The 17097-nt window shown below is 34.0% G+C and overlaps 1 protein-coding gene and 1 long non-coding RNA gene across 3 annotated transcripts in view; one reads left to right on the top strand and one right to left on the bottom strand.

Moving 5' to 3' along the window:
- The window catches only part of LOC143237280 (uncharacterized), a 94856-nt gene extending 79007 nt beyond the window's left edge, over positions 1-15849 (bottom strand). The window contains exon 1 of the long non-coding RNA XR_013019961.1: positions 15742-15849. This is a non-coding gene — a long non-coding RNA (uncharacterized LOC143237280). The remainder of the gene's footprint in view (positions 1-15741) is intronic.
- The window catches only part of LOC143237279 (paired box protein Pax-6-like), a 114705-nt gene that overhangs the window by 84352 nt on the left and 13256 nt on the right, over positions 1-17097 (top strand). For both annotated transcript variants that reach the window (XM_076476351.1, XM_076476352.1), the window contains one exon: positions 15755-16021. In XM_076476351.1, coding sequence (XP_076332466.1) covers positions 15755-16021 — 267 coding nt within the window. The remainder of the gene's footprint in view (positions 1-15754; positions 16022-17097) is intronic.

Genomic DNA, 17097 nt, shown 5'->3' on the forward strand with positions numbered 1-17097 from the left:
GGATAATCACGTGCACATATAAATATATTGTCAACTATACGTATAAATATATAAAGAGGTTAACAGATGTGAAATCATAGCCATACGTGTGTGTGTGTGTATATATATATGCAGATTTACAAACAAAATGATAATGAGATAATAACATAAATCGTTAAAACTGAGGATAAGACATTAAGCTAAACAGACAATAAAATACAGTATAGGTAAAACAGGTAATAAAGTAGACAAAGACAGACGCATATACATATATACAGATAGGTGATAAAAAAGTCTTGTAGATAAATAAGAAAATACAGAGACGAAGAAAAACAGTTTTATAGCACGTAAGGAGCATATCTGGATACTTATTAATGAATACAAAAATGTTGGTTTCTTTCATTTTCATTTTTCGTGTACCGTGTAGAAATTCATTAAAATAAGTATTATAAATCTGTTACTTTCCATGTCTGTTACCGCTCTTGTATTTGGAACGAATAAGTTTTAGAGACATGTGGTAATATTTTCATACTTGCATTTCACGAAATTTCTGCCAAAACATAACTAAAGAAATGATTAAAGACGTTTGTGTTCTTATGTACTGTAATTTTGCACGATATAAAGAAAAAACATAGAAACAAAATACTGTTGTTTAATCAGATAATTTTAAAACACTTTCTCATCAGAACAGCGGCCCCGCATGGTTAGATGGGTTAAGACGTTTGACTCGTAATCCGAGGGTTGCGGGTTCGAATCCCCGTCGCACCAAACATGCTCGTCATTTCAGCAGTGGGGGCATTATAATGTTAGGTCAATACCACTATTCGTTGGTAAAAGAGTAGCCCAAGAGTGGGTGGTGATGACTAGCTGCCTTCCCTCTAGTCTTACACTGATAAACTAGGGACGGCTAGCGCAGATAGCCTTCGTGTAGCTTTGCGCGAAATTCAAAAACAAACAAACATCAGAACAGCAGGATATAAGTTATCAAAAGTACGGACCAAAACGTAGTGTTAATGAAGTATTTTCATTATGAAGTTTATATAACTTTATGGTAGGTAATACTAAGTTTATACTTGCATTTAACCTGTTGCTTCTGGTCTCATTAACGATACAAACTGATCACATATGATAAGTCAAGAACTGATTTTAATTTTAGTGAAGCCATTGAATTCACTCATTAATTCAACTATAAACTTGTTCATTTCGTATCTAAAAGAATTGTTTCCAGAACAACAGAAGCTCAACATTACACTGGAAAGTGTGAATACGTTTTTGTAAAATGGTTTTTCGCAACTATTTCTACTTATTAAGTAGATAAAACACCAGTTGTAAAGATGAAGTGCGTCAACACACGTTAGAAATCGTTTTGTGTTGTGGTTAACTCAAGGTAAAGTCATATGCTTGTTTTCTCTTCTTTCACTTTTCCAAAACATTTTTTATAACGTTTGTTAATTAGATTTGATTTTTGCAGGATGTAGATTTTTAAAGGGGAGACACAAATAAATAATCGATTTAGTTCTCTTTCCCTCTCTCTATATATATATGTATCATGCTGTTAGAGATAAATTATTGTATTTTTTATAACCAAATAAACATCATATGCATAATCTAATCATTTCTTCTGTCAAGTGAGCTACTTTTAGTTTCCTGAATGTGAATGGATGATCCCTTTTCATGAGAATCCCGCAGATTCGGAGATCAATTCATGATGCACTCAGTGAGCTATCTGAGGCTAACGCCCGACCCCTGCCAACTCCCTCTCCTTAAACTGCCAATTTTCTTCAATTTGCGGTCCCACGTACCCCTTAACATACAATTAACCTCTGTTATTAACACTGCACGCTTCTTCTAGTAATCACTTCGCTCGACTTCACATTTTATCATTAGTTCTGTGGTAAGCGTTTCACAATTTCAAACTAAGACGAGGGTCTAGTAGAACAAGTGGGTGTGGACAGCAGGTTACTGCTGACACATCACTTTTTTCTCTATCTAAAATAGCCTGAATTATTTACCACGAACCTATTCAAGCGTACCTATCGATAGCATCACCCAATCCTCTGGAGGCTGACTGCTTGTGTGTATAATATCAAAAGCCTCAAGGGCAAGCAATTTATCCAAGTATAATTAGTATCCTTCCCCCCCCCTTCTAAAAAAGATAAAAGTCAATGTGCTTCCATTTTTGGATCCAATAATTTAAAGTTATTTGTGCACAGGTAGAACCATCGTCACTCTGGTCTGTTCAAAATTAACGGATGTGCTTCCTCCTTGGTGTAACCAAGCATATAGCTGTTTCTTTTTATTACTTCATTAGCCTGAGCTCCTTATTAATGACAGCGCAAATAATTACTAAGACGGCATTTTATTACACCAAGGAATAATCTAAGCCACAACCTGACCACTAACTAGCTTTCGTGAATCTGCACGGTGTCATAATCTCAATGTTTGTTGTAACTTGTACGTATCAGGTGGACTATCGAAAACACTTAATAACAAATGTATCTTATTCAAGACTGAACGTAAAATTAATCATTAGTAGTTTCATGTATTGATTTTATTTACACATGCATTGTTTATAAAGTATATATACAATTACACATGTATATGTGCATGTGTGTACAATTAGTATGTTTTGACATAGACATCAGAGCAAATTACTTGAATTTCTCATCGTTAAAATATGTAAATTTATTTCTATTTAAATGTTAATTTTCTTTCAGAAATTTAAGTTAATGGTTCAACAAACGATGCGAGTAATTAGTCTGCTATTAAGTACTTGATAGGCTAACATATGGAAATGTTGGGGGAAAATAATTTCTAACGTCTATCTCAAATGTTAGACTAATAGTTTAGACTAACTGGAGTCAGTTTTGTTGAGCATATTTCTCACTTGAAACATTATTTTCAAGAAGAACCCAAGCTGCATTTTCGTTTATTTCTGCCAAACTGAAAAATACAACTTCACGAAGAAGTTGTGTCTGTGCGTGTTTTTCTTATAGTAAAGTCATATCAAGGTATCTGCTGAGTTCACCGAAGGGAATCGAACCCCTGATTTTTGCGTTGTAAATTTGTAGACTTACTTCTGTACAAGCGAGGAACAGAAATTGTGTTAGGAACATCAACTGGGAAGAATGCGAGAGAAACTACAAATACCAATGTAGTTAGGAAAGTGAACTGGCATTTCCTTTCTAAATACTGAATAGATAGTCATTAATCGTCAATGCAAACAGAGATTTTAATTACAGGGATTGTAAGAAACGAGTGCGAACAATTATTTCTTAGCGAGGATTTTTCGTGTTGTTTTCTTTCTCCAATACAAAATTAGGCTAATATGTACATAATCATGTCTCACGTACCTTATATTCCATCTTGCGAACATACAAAGAACGAAATATATTGAACTCCTCCTATTTTAAAAGTGTAGCATAATCTCGTCTATATTTCGTTACATACAGAAAAAAATCGTTCCATTAATATCTTGAAGTCGAGAATTAAAGTGGAAGGTTGCTCTTAGTACAACCAACTGAAATTACCAAAGTGATATAAATATTGTCTCCATCTTTTATGGATTCATTGAAGAGAGAAACAAGAAAATTCTGTATTTATTCACTCTGCATACTTATGAATTTATTGGTTTGTCCGTAAACCCTGCGATCAGTTTTAGAGCTAGAAGGACCAACTTGACAGGCGGTCTCGAGGTGATGCGAAGTGTGTGTTCTTATTTATATGCTATTGTCCCTTTACGGTCGAGTGTGTATCAAATAATACTAAAACTTTCCCGTAAGGTCACCCAAGCATGATTATAGTATAGAGTGCGTTTTCATGGTCGTTGATCTCAAACTTGGCACCTCAGCAAGTGTTCTTACTGGGGTCACCGTTTTCATACGACCACTGTACTCAACATAAATTTGATAAACGGGTATTCTGATGTATTTTTCATTTCAGTTACGCATCTTCCTTTGCTTAGTTATAGAATTGGGGATAACGGAGGAGCTTCATTATTACATTGGAGCCTTTTTCAACCTGTGTAGGTAATTTAAACAATACAGTAGAGTCATAGTGACCATGAGAAACAAGTGTTAAACTTCGTAATTAGCCATTTTATTAGCTGGTGTAACAAAACATTTTGAACTCAGAATATTTTTTGGTAAGGAACCAAAAAGAGGAAGCTTGATTCCAAGAGGCTACTCACCCGTTTCCTGCAAAAAGGCAGCAAAAAACTCTCCCTTCCTGTATTACATAAAGGTAGTGAAACATAGAAGGTACTTCACTGTAACAGAACATGTGTAGTGTTTTCTTAGCTTGAGTAAGCATGTCACAGCCTCGTGCCGGCCATGATTACCTTGTGCTGTAGTATTTCCGGTCCTGAATAAGTATTTGAATCGTTTGGTAAATGACATACACGGCGCCTTCAGACACGAAGCACCTGCCGTGGAATGAAGTAGCAGAAACATTTTTAGTAATGTTCACAGCTATTATATCTTACACATGCTGTCTTTACCAAGCTACACGAGTCTAGTGTGAAGAAAAATGTTGGCAGCGGAGAAGCAGAAGCTGTTTTTTTCTATGTTAAGTATAAATGAATGAATGAACCGGATGAACGGGAAGTGGTAGCCACGATTGGTTAAATTGACATCTTAAAGTAGCCCATATAGGTTTCTAAAGAACATCTATAAAATATAATATCCCAAGAGAGAAAGTAAACAGAGAAAACTTGTAAAATACGTTCTTTCCGTTTATTTGTTTCATGACGTTGATAAACAACGTTCTTACAGAGTGAAGTTTATTGTATTTAGCGTGAGTAATAAATGTTCGCGTCATTCTTTCATACTTCATTGCTTTGTTGGATTTTACGATGACTTATCGTCATTTATAAGAGAATGACTTGAACACATACACGGACACATTTTGTTAAATATATTAATGAAATCGAGTAAAAATTATCAGAATTTAAATGGTGAAGTACATAAAGTGGAGAATCTTTCGACAAAGCAAAATCAAGCTAGTCATAAGTGTCGATGTTTCTTTGAAAAGTTTTAAGATTTTATTTTGCAATGCATATATATGTTTATATTTTATAAATGTTACAAGGCACATGTGCTAAGGCACCTACAACTACAAAAATAAGGCAAATAAAATCACTACGTGTAAAAGACTTATTGCGAATAAATGTGTATGTTCAGGAGAAAACGTAGAGTTATGTAACTTTTCAAATATTACATTGTATTAAATAACAGGTTAATTAGTATTCAAACTTGGCATGGCGCGGTCTGGTGATTAAGGGCCGTAGCTGCTAGTCAGTCATGAGACAGTTATAAAAACCACTATTCGCTGATAAAATGTAGTCTAAGAGCTGACTGTTGGTGGTGTTGACTAGTTGACTTCCACCTAGTCTATTATTTCAAAATTAGGAACAGTTAGCGCAGGTATCCCTTGTGTAGTTTTGCGCGAACTCGAACAAACAGTAAAAAATATTAGCATTAAAAAACACTTCCGCTAAGGCATTTCTATAAGTACTATAAAAATAGCCAATGGTTTTCGCCGATCAAAGCTGTCGTCACTTATAACGTCAGAAACAATACTAATATGGCCACAGTGACAATCTTATATACTTAAGGTGAACAAATGATTCTAAGGATTTTAAATGGCGCAACAATTTCTGTACATTTCAAATCTTGTTTCCGTTGTACATCATCGATGACCTTGTTTCAAATCCTATGTTATTTAGCTTATTTTTATTTGGCCTGGCATGACCAGTCGATTAGGGCAGTAGACTCGTAATCTAAGGGTCGCAGGTTCAAATTCCCGTCGCACCAAACATGTTCACCCTTTAAGCCTTGGGGTGTTATGAAGTTGTAGTCAATCCTACCTTTCTTTGATTAAAGAGTAATCCAAGAGTTGGCGGTGGGTGGTGATGAATATCTGCCTTCCCTCTCATCTTGCACTGTTAAATTAGGAACGGCTAGCGCAAATAATCCTCGTATAGCTTTGCGCGAAATTAAAAAACAAACAAACCATTTTTATTTTCGAAAAAGTGAAACAACGAATAAAAAATTATAAGGAAAATCACGTTTCTGAAATAATCTTTGACTAAACGTATACCTTAATACATTCGAAACGTATTCAAATTTACTGTAACGAATGACCTGAATTTGCTTACAAGTCGCAAAAGTATCGGACACTGGTACTGAGCTGTTACGTAAATAATAAGGTTTTTCCTTTCTGCATCTGTACTAACGCTTGTATCACAGATATAGGTGTACGGGTACTCTAATTCTCTGCCTGCGGCATCTTATATCAATAGCATAATAATAACCTAAAATGACGGGGTAGTCTGCAGCGAGTTTTGCCTGTGCTTAAAAAGAGAGACAAAATATATCATACTCGTTAGAAACTCAGCTAGTTTCGTAATGGTATCCTGTTATTACTTGACTATCTGGTCTAATTAATTGAATAATTTACAAACAAGATTTTGGATACAAATCAAATTGCTTCACACTGTACCTAACATCACTGAAGAAAGATATGAATTATCGAATTACTTAAAGTTATTTCATGTAGGACTTTAATTATATAAAACGCAATATTTTTGCAGCAGAAACTGTTAAAGTAAAACAATTTGCTAGTCAAGCAGTTCCTCTCCAGTAAGGTTGCTGTGATTAATGCCTTAATGCGAGTTTAGATAGTTGCTAAATGTATTATTCTATAAATTTGTAGTCAAAACACAATCGTATGACTTTCTAAAACATTTGTGGTGCAGAAGTAAAGAGATCAAAGAAACAGTGATTGTTAAAAACACGTTGGGAGATAACCAATCGCTAAAACACAAGCATCAGATGGTAAGCACTTACGAAACTTCACTCTTTCGCGACGATCGTATAATGTTCTAGGAGCAGGATTTTCTATTTCTGCATTCAACCTCTATCCAAAACTGCTTAAAATATAATTCATTAAAACATGAACAGAGTATTATATAAAGATGTACTTTAGATACGAGAGCACATTTAAAGGGTTAGCTATACATCACGAAAAAATTGTGAAACCAAAGCATGATTTGGATTAGACAAATAAATTTGAAAAATTAACTTATTAACATCAATCATATCTTTTATTTCTTTCAATTTTTAATGTATGCTGTTACTCTTTGTGCTTTAAAGCTTGAGTTTTAATCTAAAGCACATTTTCTAAATCATTCAAAGCATAACAACAAAAACATCTAAGTTGTGTGTTTTCTTAGAGCAAAACCACGTTGGAGACTATCTACTGCGTTTAGCATGATTTTTGGGTTGTAAATCCGCAGACTTACCGTTGTACCAGCAGGGAACTCTTAAGTTGTGTCAGAAGTATGTTGGTAAATCGTTTGTATCTCATGCAACTGGTCAGCAGTCAATCGATTTATTGGTTTTCAGCAGTCGCACAAAGTTAATCTGACAGATTACAGAAAAGGTACAATATCCAGTGCAAACTGTTGGACAGTGACTTTTAAAATGCAACTACGGCTTCAAAATGTAGGATCCTGTTTTGCGCAAACGGACGCGAAGGTTAGATTCTGAGATTCACAATCCACCACAATAATCACTAAGTCATTTCTAGTCCCAAGTAATGAGAGAAAGCTAATAAAATAAAATTATTTTCTTGCCACCAGAAGACACGGGTTCGCATTCCTGTCGCGCTAAACGTGCTCGCCCTCCCAGCCGTGGGGGCGTTATAATGTGACGGTCAATCCCACTATTCGTTGGTAAAAGAGTAGCCCAAGCGTTGGCGGTGGGTGGTGATGACTAGCTGTTTTCCCTCTAGTCTTACACTGTTAAATTAGGGACGGCTAGCACAGATAGGCCTCGAGTAGCTTTGTGCGAAATTCAAAACAAACAAACAAACAAAATCAGAAGACGCGACTGTTTTAAAATTCTGTATATCTACCGAAAGTCCGATTCTGAATTATGTAGTTTTTATATTGTTCATACAAGTTCCCTATAAACAAATTTAATATAATCTTGCAGGTTTCAGAAGCAAATCACTTTACTTAATCTTTTAGTATTTTAAATGTATTAAATGTAGATGTATTTGTGTGTATGAAGGAGAGTATGTATTTCAACGTGTTTTTTTTTGTATATATGTATAATGCAAAAACTTCACTTGTACTTAAATAATGTTAGTTGTAGAATTATTAAACAACTATTTGTGTATTTATGTTGTTGTTAAGTGCAAAGCTACACAATGGGTTATTGTTCTATGCTCACCACGAGTATCAAAACCTAATGTGAGGCGATGTCAGCCTCAGACTTACCTTCGAACTTCTCGGGTGGATTTTTGAGGAAAGTTACATGAGAACGATCTGCGAATAAACAACCCTAATATTGAATTGACAAACTAGAGGGAATGCAGTTAGATAACAGCACTCACAACCAACTCCTAACCACTCTTGGCCGATTAAATAATGAGACCTGACCGACAACTTTATAGAGTATCCGTGGCCGCATAGTACGAAGGGAAAGGGACGCGAACCCTGAACTACATTTAATGACTTATGATGCTCATTTAATCAGCAAAAAGCATATATTAAGATATTTTCTGTCAACTATTGTGGGATATTTCAAAAGTTTAATTGGCATGCATGAATGTGTTTTTAAACTTTCTTTATTTGACCTGAAGTATGAAGATCTTAAAGCAAAATTCCTATTTTATTGTGGCTTAGCTGTCAGAACTATAACTGTGGCTATATTCCTATCTTTTAGCAAGGTATTTGATGGGATAATTAGAAAACAGTCAGAGGTTTAAATTAATAAAAAATTATATAAAATGGATATAGTTATTAATACTAAAAACATGAGATTCTGACAGAATACTGCTGTGTTCAGGGATATTACTGTAAAGAAAAATTAAATGTAATTATTCCAACTTGGAGATTCGACAAAAAAAAAGGTAAAGAACTGGAAGAATGTAACATGTTGTAGCAGGTAACATATTATTTCCCTTATAAGAATATTATAATTTTCAAATGCTACGCTGTCTCAAAATTATGTGCAATATAAAGATTGAGTACGTTACGTTAAAACGATTTTGGAGTATTAGCATGTCATTACATTTCATGTTACCATTTCTGAACATGTGAGCTCTGATGATCGTTTATTTTAAAAATAATACTGCAGTTTGGTTTCTATTGAAAAGAGTTACGTTGTGCTCTCCAAAACACACCCTTCTTTTCGAGAGGTCTTCCATTAGCAATATAGTATAAGTGGACGACTGTTCTCATCATCCGTCTCAACAAACCAATATTTCTTCATATGGAATAGCATAAATAACTGTTTCATTTTCAGTTGCTTGAGGTATACGACAGTTTAATGCATATGGCGTGAAAAACTTATGTCCATTTTTCAGAATGAATTCTTTCTTAGGACACGTGGACGGCTGTTTGCTACCAATCTTTGTGTTCGTGGATTTTTACTTGTTACAAGACGTCACACTTTGCTTACCACAACTGGGGAACGACTTGCTTCAGGTCCCTTTATGGATGGTTATTCCCCAAATTGACCCACATTCATTTGATTCCCCATGCTATTTGATGCAAGGGATATTCCCATCTTGGAAATTCTAAATCCTGATCAGAACACATCTCAATTATCTGTGTTTATAAATATTTTGTGACTGAAGGGGCTATTATATATTCTATCCAAAAGCTATCCACGACAAAATATAGTTCTGATACATCACGTTCCCGAGTATATATATTAACTGAACCTGTCACGGACTTTGCTGATTTGCCTATTAACAATTGGTTTAACAAACGCACTCGTTTCTCTGTAATATATTTTGAAACTACTTCCGAATAGACAGCCGCAGGCTTAAAGTCAACGTTCAAGTTTGTACCTAACCCTAGTAAGGAATTACAATTCTAATAAATAGTTCCATACTGCTATGTTATCATTCAGAAAGTGTTGTATTAAAACAGGTTACTTAAAACGATAGTTTAGTTTGAGGTAATTTGAACGAAGTATCTCTGAACAGTCTTTAATTAACCTGATAATCAATTTATTTAGATACGGTTCGCGGTAAACTGGGTTCCATAACACAAAAACTTTGTTCAGTTGACAAAATATATAACTGAACCTAATTTTTTGTGTAACTTACATGTAAAATGATGTCACATCCAGTGAGTACACTGTTTGTGATAATAATATTTTTTTTGTTATGACAATAATGACGAAGTAGTTACTAATAAAGAAAAGAAAATTATTGGTAAAAAAATACTAAACACTTAAAATCTACATAAAAAACTCCACAAAATACATAATTAAGATGTTGCATTTGCATTCGATACTTTTTCTCAACAGAACTACTGAAATAAAAGCGACATTGAGCTATCTGCTGTTTGAACATCGGGAAACAATCGGACTTAGGATTTTAGCCTGGTAACTCAGTAAACTTACCGTTGTCCCAACTGGGGACTCTCAACAGATGAAGATAATTTGCACTAGTAATATTTTTTTCTTTTTTATAGTAACTTAAATTGCAGAAAGGATTTAGTACAACTCAATTATGAAGTATTGGCAACGTTACAATGAATAATATTTTTCGAAATAACGTTGTTTTCTTAATACAAAAGTTAATTTTACGTTAAGAAATGTTTATTTCTGCGAAATGTTCAAGATTATCTTTACTTACTTTAGCATTTGTTTGTTTATAATTAAGCACAGCTATATAATGGCTATCTGTGCTCTGCCCACCAAGGATATCGAAACCCAGTTTTTAGCTTTGTAAGTCCGCAGAAATACTGATGTGCCGCAGGGGGATAGTGCAATTATTATATATTTACTACAATAATAATTTACTTTGATATTAAACGAACTTCTTAATAACTTTATAGATACAGATTAAGAAAGTCTGAGTGTATACAGCTTATGGAATATTTAAGATGAGGAATAATAGATTGATAAACAAATGGTTGGATAGATCTATGTTGTTGTGACATCAAATTACGTTCACAGCATGTTGTCACCAAAAATTATCTTCAAGCAAAAATTCTTCTGGTACCTTGTTGAATCACTTCATGAAATACTACATTATTTCTGTGTACAATGAAAAAAGTTAGTATCTTTTCATCGAAAGGCTCAATGCGTATGAATTGAAAGTTGCTATTGGAAAATTGCCTGCACGATTGGGTATAAAGTTATAAGAAAAGCACTACACATTTCTTTTAACCGTTTAATTAAAACACTTTAACGATATTAAACACGCGCTCATCGCGTGTCGTCTCGGATCAAGTTGCGCATCGTCTCTCGAGCGTCCCAAAGTATTATGCATTGTTAACACGTTACCACGTGCGCTTGAGTGAGAAAACGTGTGTTAAATGGTACTTCGCTATTGTTTTGATATTCGTAGTTGAGGTACACCACTGAAAAAATATTATGTAATGACATCTGACGCAAAAAAAACAAGCATTATTTAACCTATTTCTCCATATGCTCAACAATTACAATGCAGGGAGAGAGTTAAGTGTTTAGCGGGGATAAATAAGAAATAAGGTTCATTTGGCGGAATACTTTGGGCAACGAAAAACTAAGTTCGCGCGCCAACTGAAGCGGTAACAGAAGAAAATTAACCCCAAGAGGCAAATCTGTTCAACAAACAAACAATAATAATGATGAATGATGAAAAAATTCATTGTGTCTATCTTGAAATATTATTAATGACAGAAAAAAATACGTATTTCCGGTCATTATTGTTGCTGCAAAGCACATGTTAAAACTGTAAGTTTTCCTTGTATCATTAAATTAGCATAACAAGTTTTATATTTATACCATTCAATGAGCTTTTATATTATTTTAGTGGGTTGATATTCAACAGATGTTAGCATTAAAAGGACTTCAAAGCATTGAATAATTGATTTTCAAAACGTGTTAAAATTTTATTGTTGTCATTTAAATATAATTACAAATTAGTTACTAATATTTTATTATTAGATATTAAACAATCATTATTTTATATCCTACCGTCTTTAGGATAGACATAAAAAGGACTACTGAAGAACACACTTTTGTGATGATTTTTAATTTTTCATAAAAATAGAAGAGTAGAAATCTTCAAATAACCCGACCAAGAAGCAATAGTTCAGCGTTTGCTTAAATAAAGCAACTTAAGGGTCTGATGTAATGACAACGTAATTTCAAAGACTGTCACAAAAGAACTCCTAGAGTGACTCGAGTTCATTAATCATGTTAATAATACCAAGTAAATCAAATAAACACGAAATACTTTGTGAGTTTCTCAAATGGAAGAATAGTTTAACAACACACTGTGTCAGAGCAACAAAAAACGCATAATCAAACCGTTTGATAACTGTAGTTTTGAGGACTATACTACTTTTTATTTCGGTCAAGGATGTTTGTTTTGCGCAAAGCTACACAAGGGCTGTCTGTGCTAGTCGTCACTAATATAGAGTGTAAGACTAGAGGAAAGGCAGCTAGTCATCACCACCCACTGCCAACTCTTGGGCTGCTCTTTTATCAACGAATAATGGGATTGACCGTCACATTATAAGACCACCACGGTTGAAAGAGCGAGCATGTTTGGTGTGACGGAGACACAAACCCGCGACCCTCGGATTACAAGTCGAGTGATTTAACCACCTGGCCATGCCGGGCCTCGGTCAAAGATATGGTGTATTAATCAATATAACTTTAGACTATTTTAGGTGGGGAAAGCGAGCTAGTATAATTTTTATTTGCATTCTTATTTTTTCTGCAATGAAGTTTAAGTATAGAAGTTCTTATATAAATAAAGTTTACAATACATCAATACAACACCTTATCCAAAACAAGAGTAATAAATTTATTTGGAAGGACATTGCTTAAAATCGATTTAGCTGAATTAATTTATAGATCAAAATAACTAATCTCAGCTGGTCAGAGCATAAAATGTGAGCTTAGGTATGTTAATACTTCGATGGATAAGTGGTACGTTTCTAGGCTTAAAATTGAAAAATTCGGAATTCGATTACTCGCAGTGGAAACTGCTGACAGTCCATTTTGAAGCTTTTCGCTAAACAAGTAAAAACATGATTGATTGATTTCATGTGTTCTAGTCTAACAAGTAATATTTGTAGAAAAACAGTAAATGCTGTTGATTACAAATCACTAGCAATCACATTTGTAAAGATAATTCGATCATCAGTGAAAATCATTATAATGCCAGAAAAAAGGCTTAACTTTCACATTTTCGTTTTTAAGAGATTTAGTCAACTTAACAAGTTCATAACCGTTCATTTGAAATATCTATAAATAAATATAAATATATTACTTTTTTCTTGTTTTATGTACCCAAATAGCTTGCGTTTCGGAAAATTAAGAACAAGAATATATAATGCATTTCATCAAAAAACACAGTGATACAAAACTTGTGGTATGAAGACATGAATGACCTAGAAAATCATGTATCAAGATATGAATGGCCATCACGCATGAACTAGTCGTATTAAATTTGTTTGCACAAAATAATCAAGTAACTTTGATTTCCCACTTTTTCCCTAATTCATAATCTTTATATCGATTGTTCATTGAGATGAAAGATGCTTTATTGTGTAAGGCGTTAGACAACAGCTTTATATCACGTTTATTGTGGTTCAAAGTAAATGTAAATTAAATAATCTAATATTATTTTCCATGTTTGGATTTCGCACAAAGCTGCTCGCGGGCTATCTGCGCTAGCCGTCCCTAATTTTACAGTGTAAGACTAGAGGGAAGACATCTAGTTATTACCACCCACCAACTCTTGAGCTAGTCTTTTACCAACGAATAGTGGGATTAACCGTAACATAATAACGCCCCCATGGATGAAATGGCGAGCATGTTTGGTGTGACGGGGACTCGAACCCATGACCTTCAGAATAGGAGTCGAGTGCCTTATCCACCTGACTATGCCGCGCTTTCTTCAGTGTTCTTAATATTCAAAATATTATCTGATCAAAACTCAGTTTAAGATAACTATTCTCAGTCAAAAACAGCAATCGATGTATTCATATTCTAGTATGAAGAACTGACAAAACATAACTGTATTTACGTGTACTCATTTCTGTTTAATTTTTGTCTGCAATGCAGGACAAAAACATTTTTCAATTGCTATGAGACTAATTCAAGACTGAAAAATACAGATATTTCAAATAAAAATAGTTTAAAACATTTTAAATTTCATTATCCAAACTAAACTTTATAGTCACGGTCTAAGTTATAGCCAATTTCATAACCTGCTTAGGTTAGTTACATTTTATTCATTTTACAAAATTAGTTTAAAAAAATCATTTACACAGAGAACTTCGGTGTCGTCCAGTGTGAGGAAAGATAATGGGTTTGTAATTGTAGTTCGTACACCCTTCTGCTGTTTCCCACGCTGGAAATTTGACAAAGGGAATACAACGAGAAGGTAGAATAAGCAACAGAAATGCCAAATGGAACTTTGCAGTAGCCACATATAAGTCTCTAGTTTTGACAACTACATGGGCGGAGCTTATTCTGACTGTTGTTGAAAGTCGCAAGTTTTGTTTTTTTCGACTCCACTTCATTTTTTGTATATACCATACTTACACAAACGAGCTTGAGTGTGTGAAAAGCCAACTTATTTTAAAAAAGTATATACACTGTTCCATTTATAATTTACACTTAAATGCTTTTGAAGCTCCATATAACTTGCATAGATTAATTCTTTTGTCTGGGGGTTCTGTGTTTCTGTTATTGAAATCGAGTGATTCAATGCCTAACACATGTAGCTAGCTAGCTAGACCCATAAGACATAATCACTATTTCGAATTTAAAATGCCAGAGCTTACCTCGGACGTTCTTTTAACAATAAAAAAAAAATCATTCATACAAGGGGCGGTTACATTTATTGTCAGTGTTGTGGATATAAATGATTTATATTTATACACTATATTTCACATGGCCTTTGAAATTCTACTGTAATCGCGATCAATGAGAACATAATAAATGTTTTATTTTCTGAAGTAGCTTGTGCACAACAGACTAAGCGTAGTGAAAGTTTAGGAGATATTACAGTCACATGGATCAACTACGTTTGATTGTGAGCTGTTTGTAACTAGGCCTAACGACTATGAATGACAAGCTTATATTGTTATAGACTTCTTTCGGCTTTAACCAAAAGTAATGTAACTTTATTATTCTTCTTCAAGGTAAAGCAAAACCTCCATTTAAGTTTTTTTTTTTCTAGCATGCGTTATACAATTAACTCATACCTAAATATTCAGCATACACATAATGTTTATAACAGTTTCGTTATATATTATATACCTTTGGCATGTCTTTTTAAGTTCAAGCTTCAACGCATTTTCGGTATAATGTTAAACATTTTTTTACATATATCATACTTACTGTTTTAGTTTATACTTCAGCTTTAAAATTGGTCTCCAACATAATTTTGCTACAAGTTTGCTTCTTAATGTAACTTAATGAAACTCATTTCCTGTTCATTATTGCGTATACATCAACTTAGCGTTATTATATACGTTGGAATAAGTGCATTTATTTCTCGCATTCGTAAAGCAAGTGATGTTTTTTTTAGAAACTTTAAACAAATGGCAATTAAGTTATATATTCAAAATGTTTACATAGTGAATACCGCTTTATACGAAAAAAACAAACAACATTGACAGTTATAAGTTGAAACACTTGTATATTTGTTTACAATAGTATCAGTAAACTAAAAAATGTTTGTTCGTATTTCTTACTTTGAAAAACAAAATATATTTACAAAAATTACCTTTCTGTTTTAGGAATTTGCACCAATAACACTGCACCAAGTGTTAGTTCTATTAATCGAATATTGCGAAATCGAGCAGCTGAGAGAGCGGCGGCCGAGTTTGCTCGCGCTGCCGGTTACACTATGTATCATCCATACGCAGCGGCCTTTCCATGGGGACCCGCAGCAGCAACTCCACCCATGTGGTCGTCCTTCCCTGGAGCACATCTTCCACTAGGAACAACGACCGATCCTGCAGCGCTTGCTACAATGACTGCTTTAAAAGAACACCGGGCAACAGGTATGTTTGACTTGGATTATTTATGTTGTGTTGGAAGTACGCATCAAACTTCGATACAAAGACGCCTTTTGTTTACTGCATTTGTTAAAATATTACCACTGAAAAAGCTAGTTGAGGTGTGGACATATTCAGCCTTCAACGCATCAGACCATTTGGGATGAGTATTAATGGACTCAATAATTTTATGAGTCCAGAAACAAACAAAGTACATTGTGTTTCATATGTTCAGAAGCATTGAACTTTCGAAACAACAACAAGGTAAAGTATTTTTACTATAAACGTGCATATACTTTATACAAATCATTAGCTTATATGGTGCCAGTTGGTCCTGTAATAAAGTTCTGAATTTCGGAGTTAGCAAGCTGGATTCCAATCCGCGCGATACCACAAAATATTACACGTGCCTTAAGCTAAAGGTGCGTTATATGAATGGTAGTCATTCCCTTGGTGTGGATGGTGAATAGTTGGTGCTGCTGAGATGTTTTCTGCTTTATCAGTAACCGAAATATAGGAACGGTGGCCTTAGTAGCTTGCTTTGCTATTGATATACAAAATAAAAATACTAAAGATGTTATGATTCATTAAATGATGAAAATTTTATAAAGAAGGTATGAAGCTAGTTCCAAACAGATAAACAAAAACGGGGAAGAGTTTGAAATACCAGTGATTTGTTTTGGAATATCTTCATCAACTAACCCTGCTATACATTTCTGTCCCCTCTAAAAATTTAAACAGAAACCATATAATGTGGGTTAAATTAATTTTGATTTAACATGTTGTATGTTTTAACACAAATAGATAATCACATTCAAGCCTAATTCCTGAGTAGTAAGTAGCATGTATTATTTTAGATATAAAACATTTTTATTATCTCAAAAAGTAAGGCTATTTCAAATGTGTGTGAAATATTCACAATATAAGATTAAGTAAATGCATTTTCTTTTCTCATTTTGCTTGTGGTCTGAACATATTTGGTGTTTGACTTAAGTGTAAAATCTACACGATGTTCCATAGTTTCTATGAAAGCGATTTTCATTTTAGGAAAGATGCAAAGGCTTCACAAAACCTCTGAAACC

Source organism: Tachypleus tridentatus, chromosome 13 (assembly GCF_004210375.1).
Source record: "Tachypleus tridentatus isolate NWPU-2018 chromosome 13, ASM421037v1, whole genome shotgun sequence".
In the NCBI taxonomy this organism is placed as follows: Eukaryota; Metazoa; Arthropoda; class Merostomata; order Xiphosura; family Limulidae; genus Tachypleus; species Tachypleus tridentatus.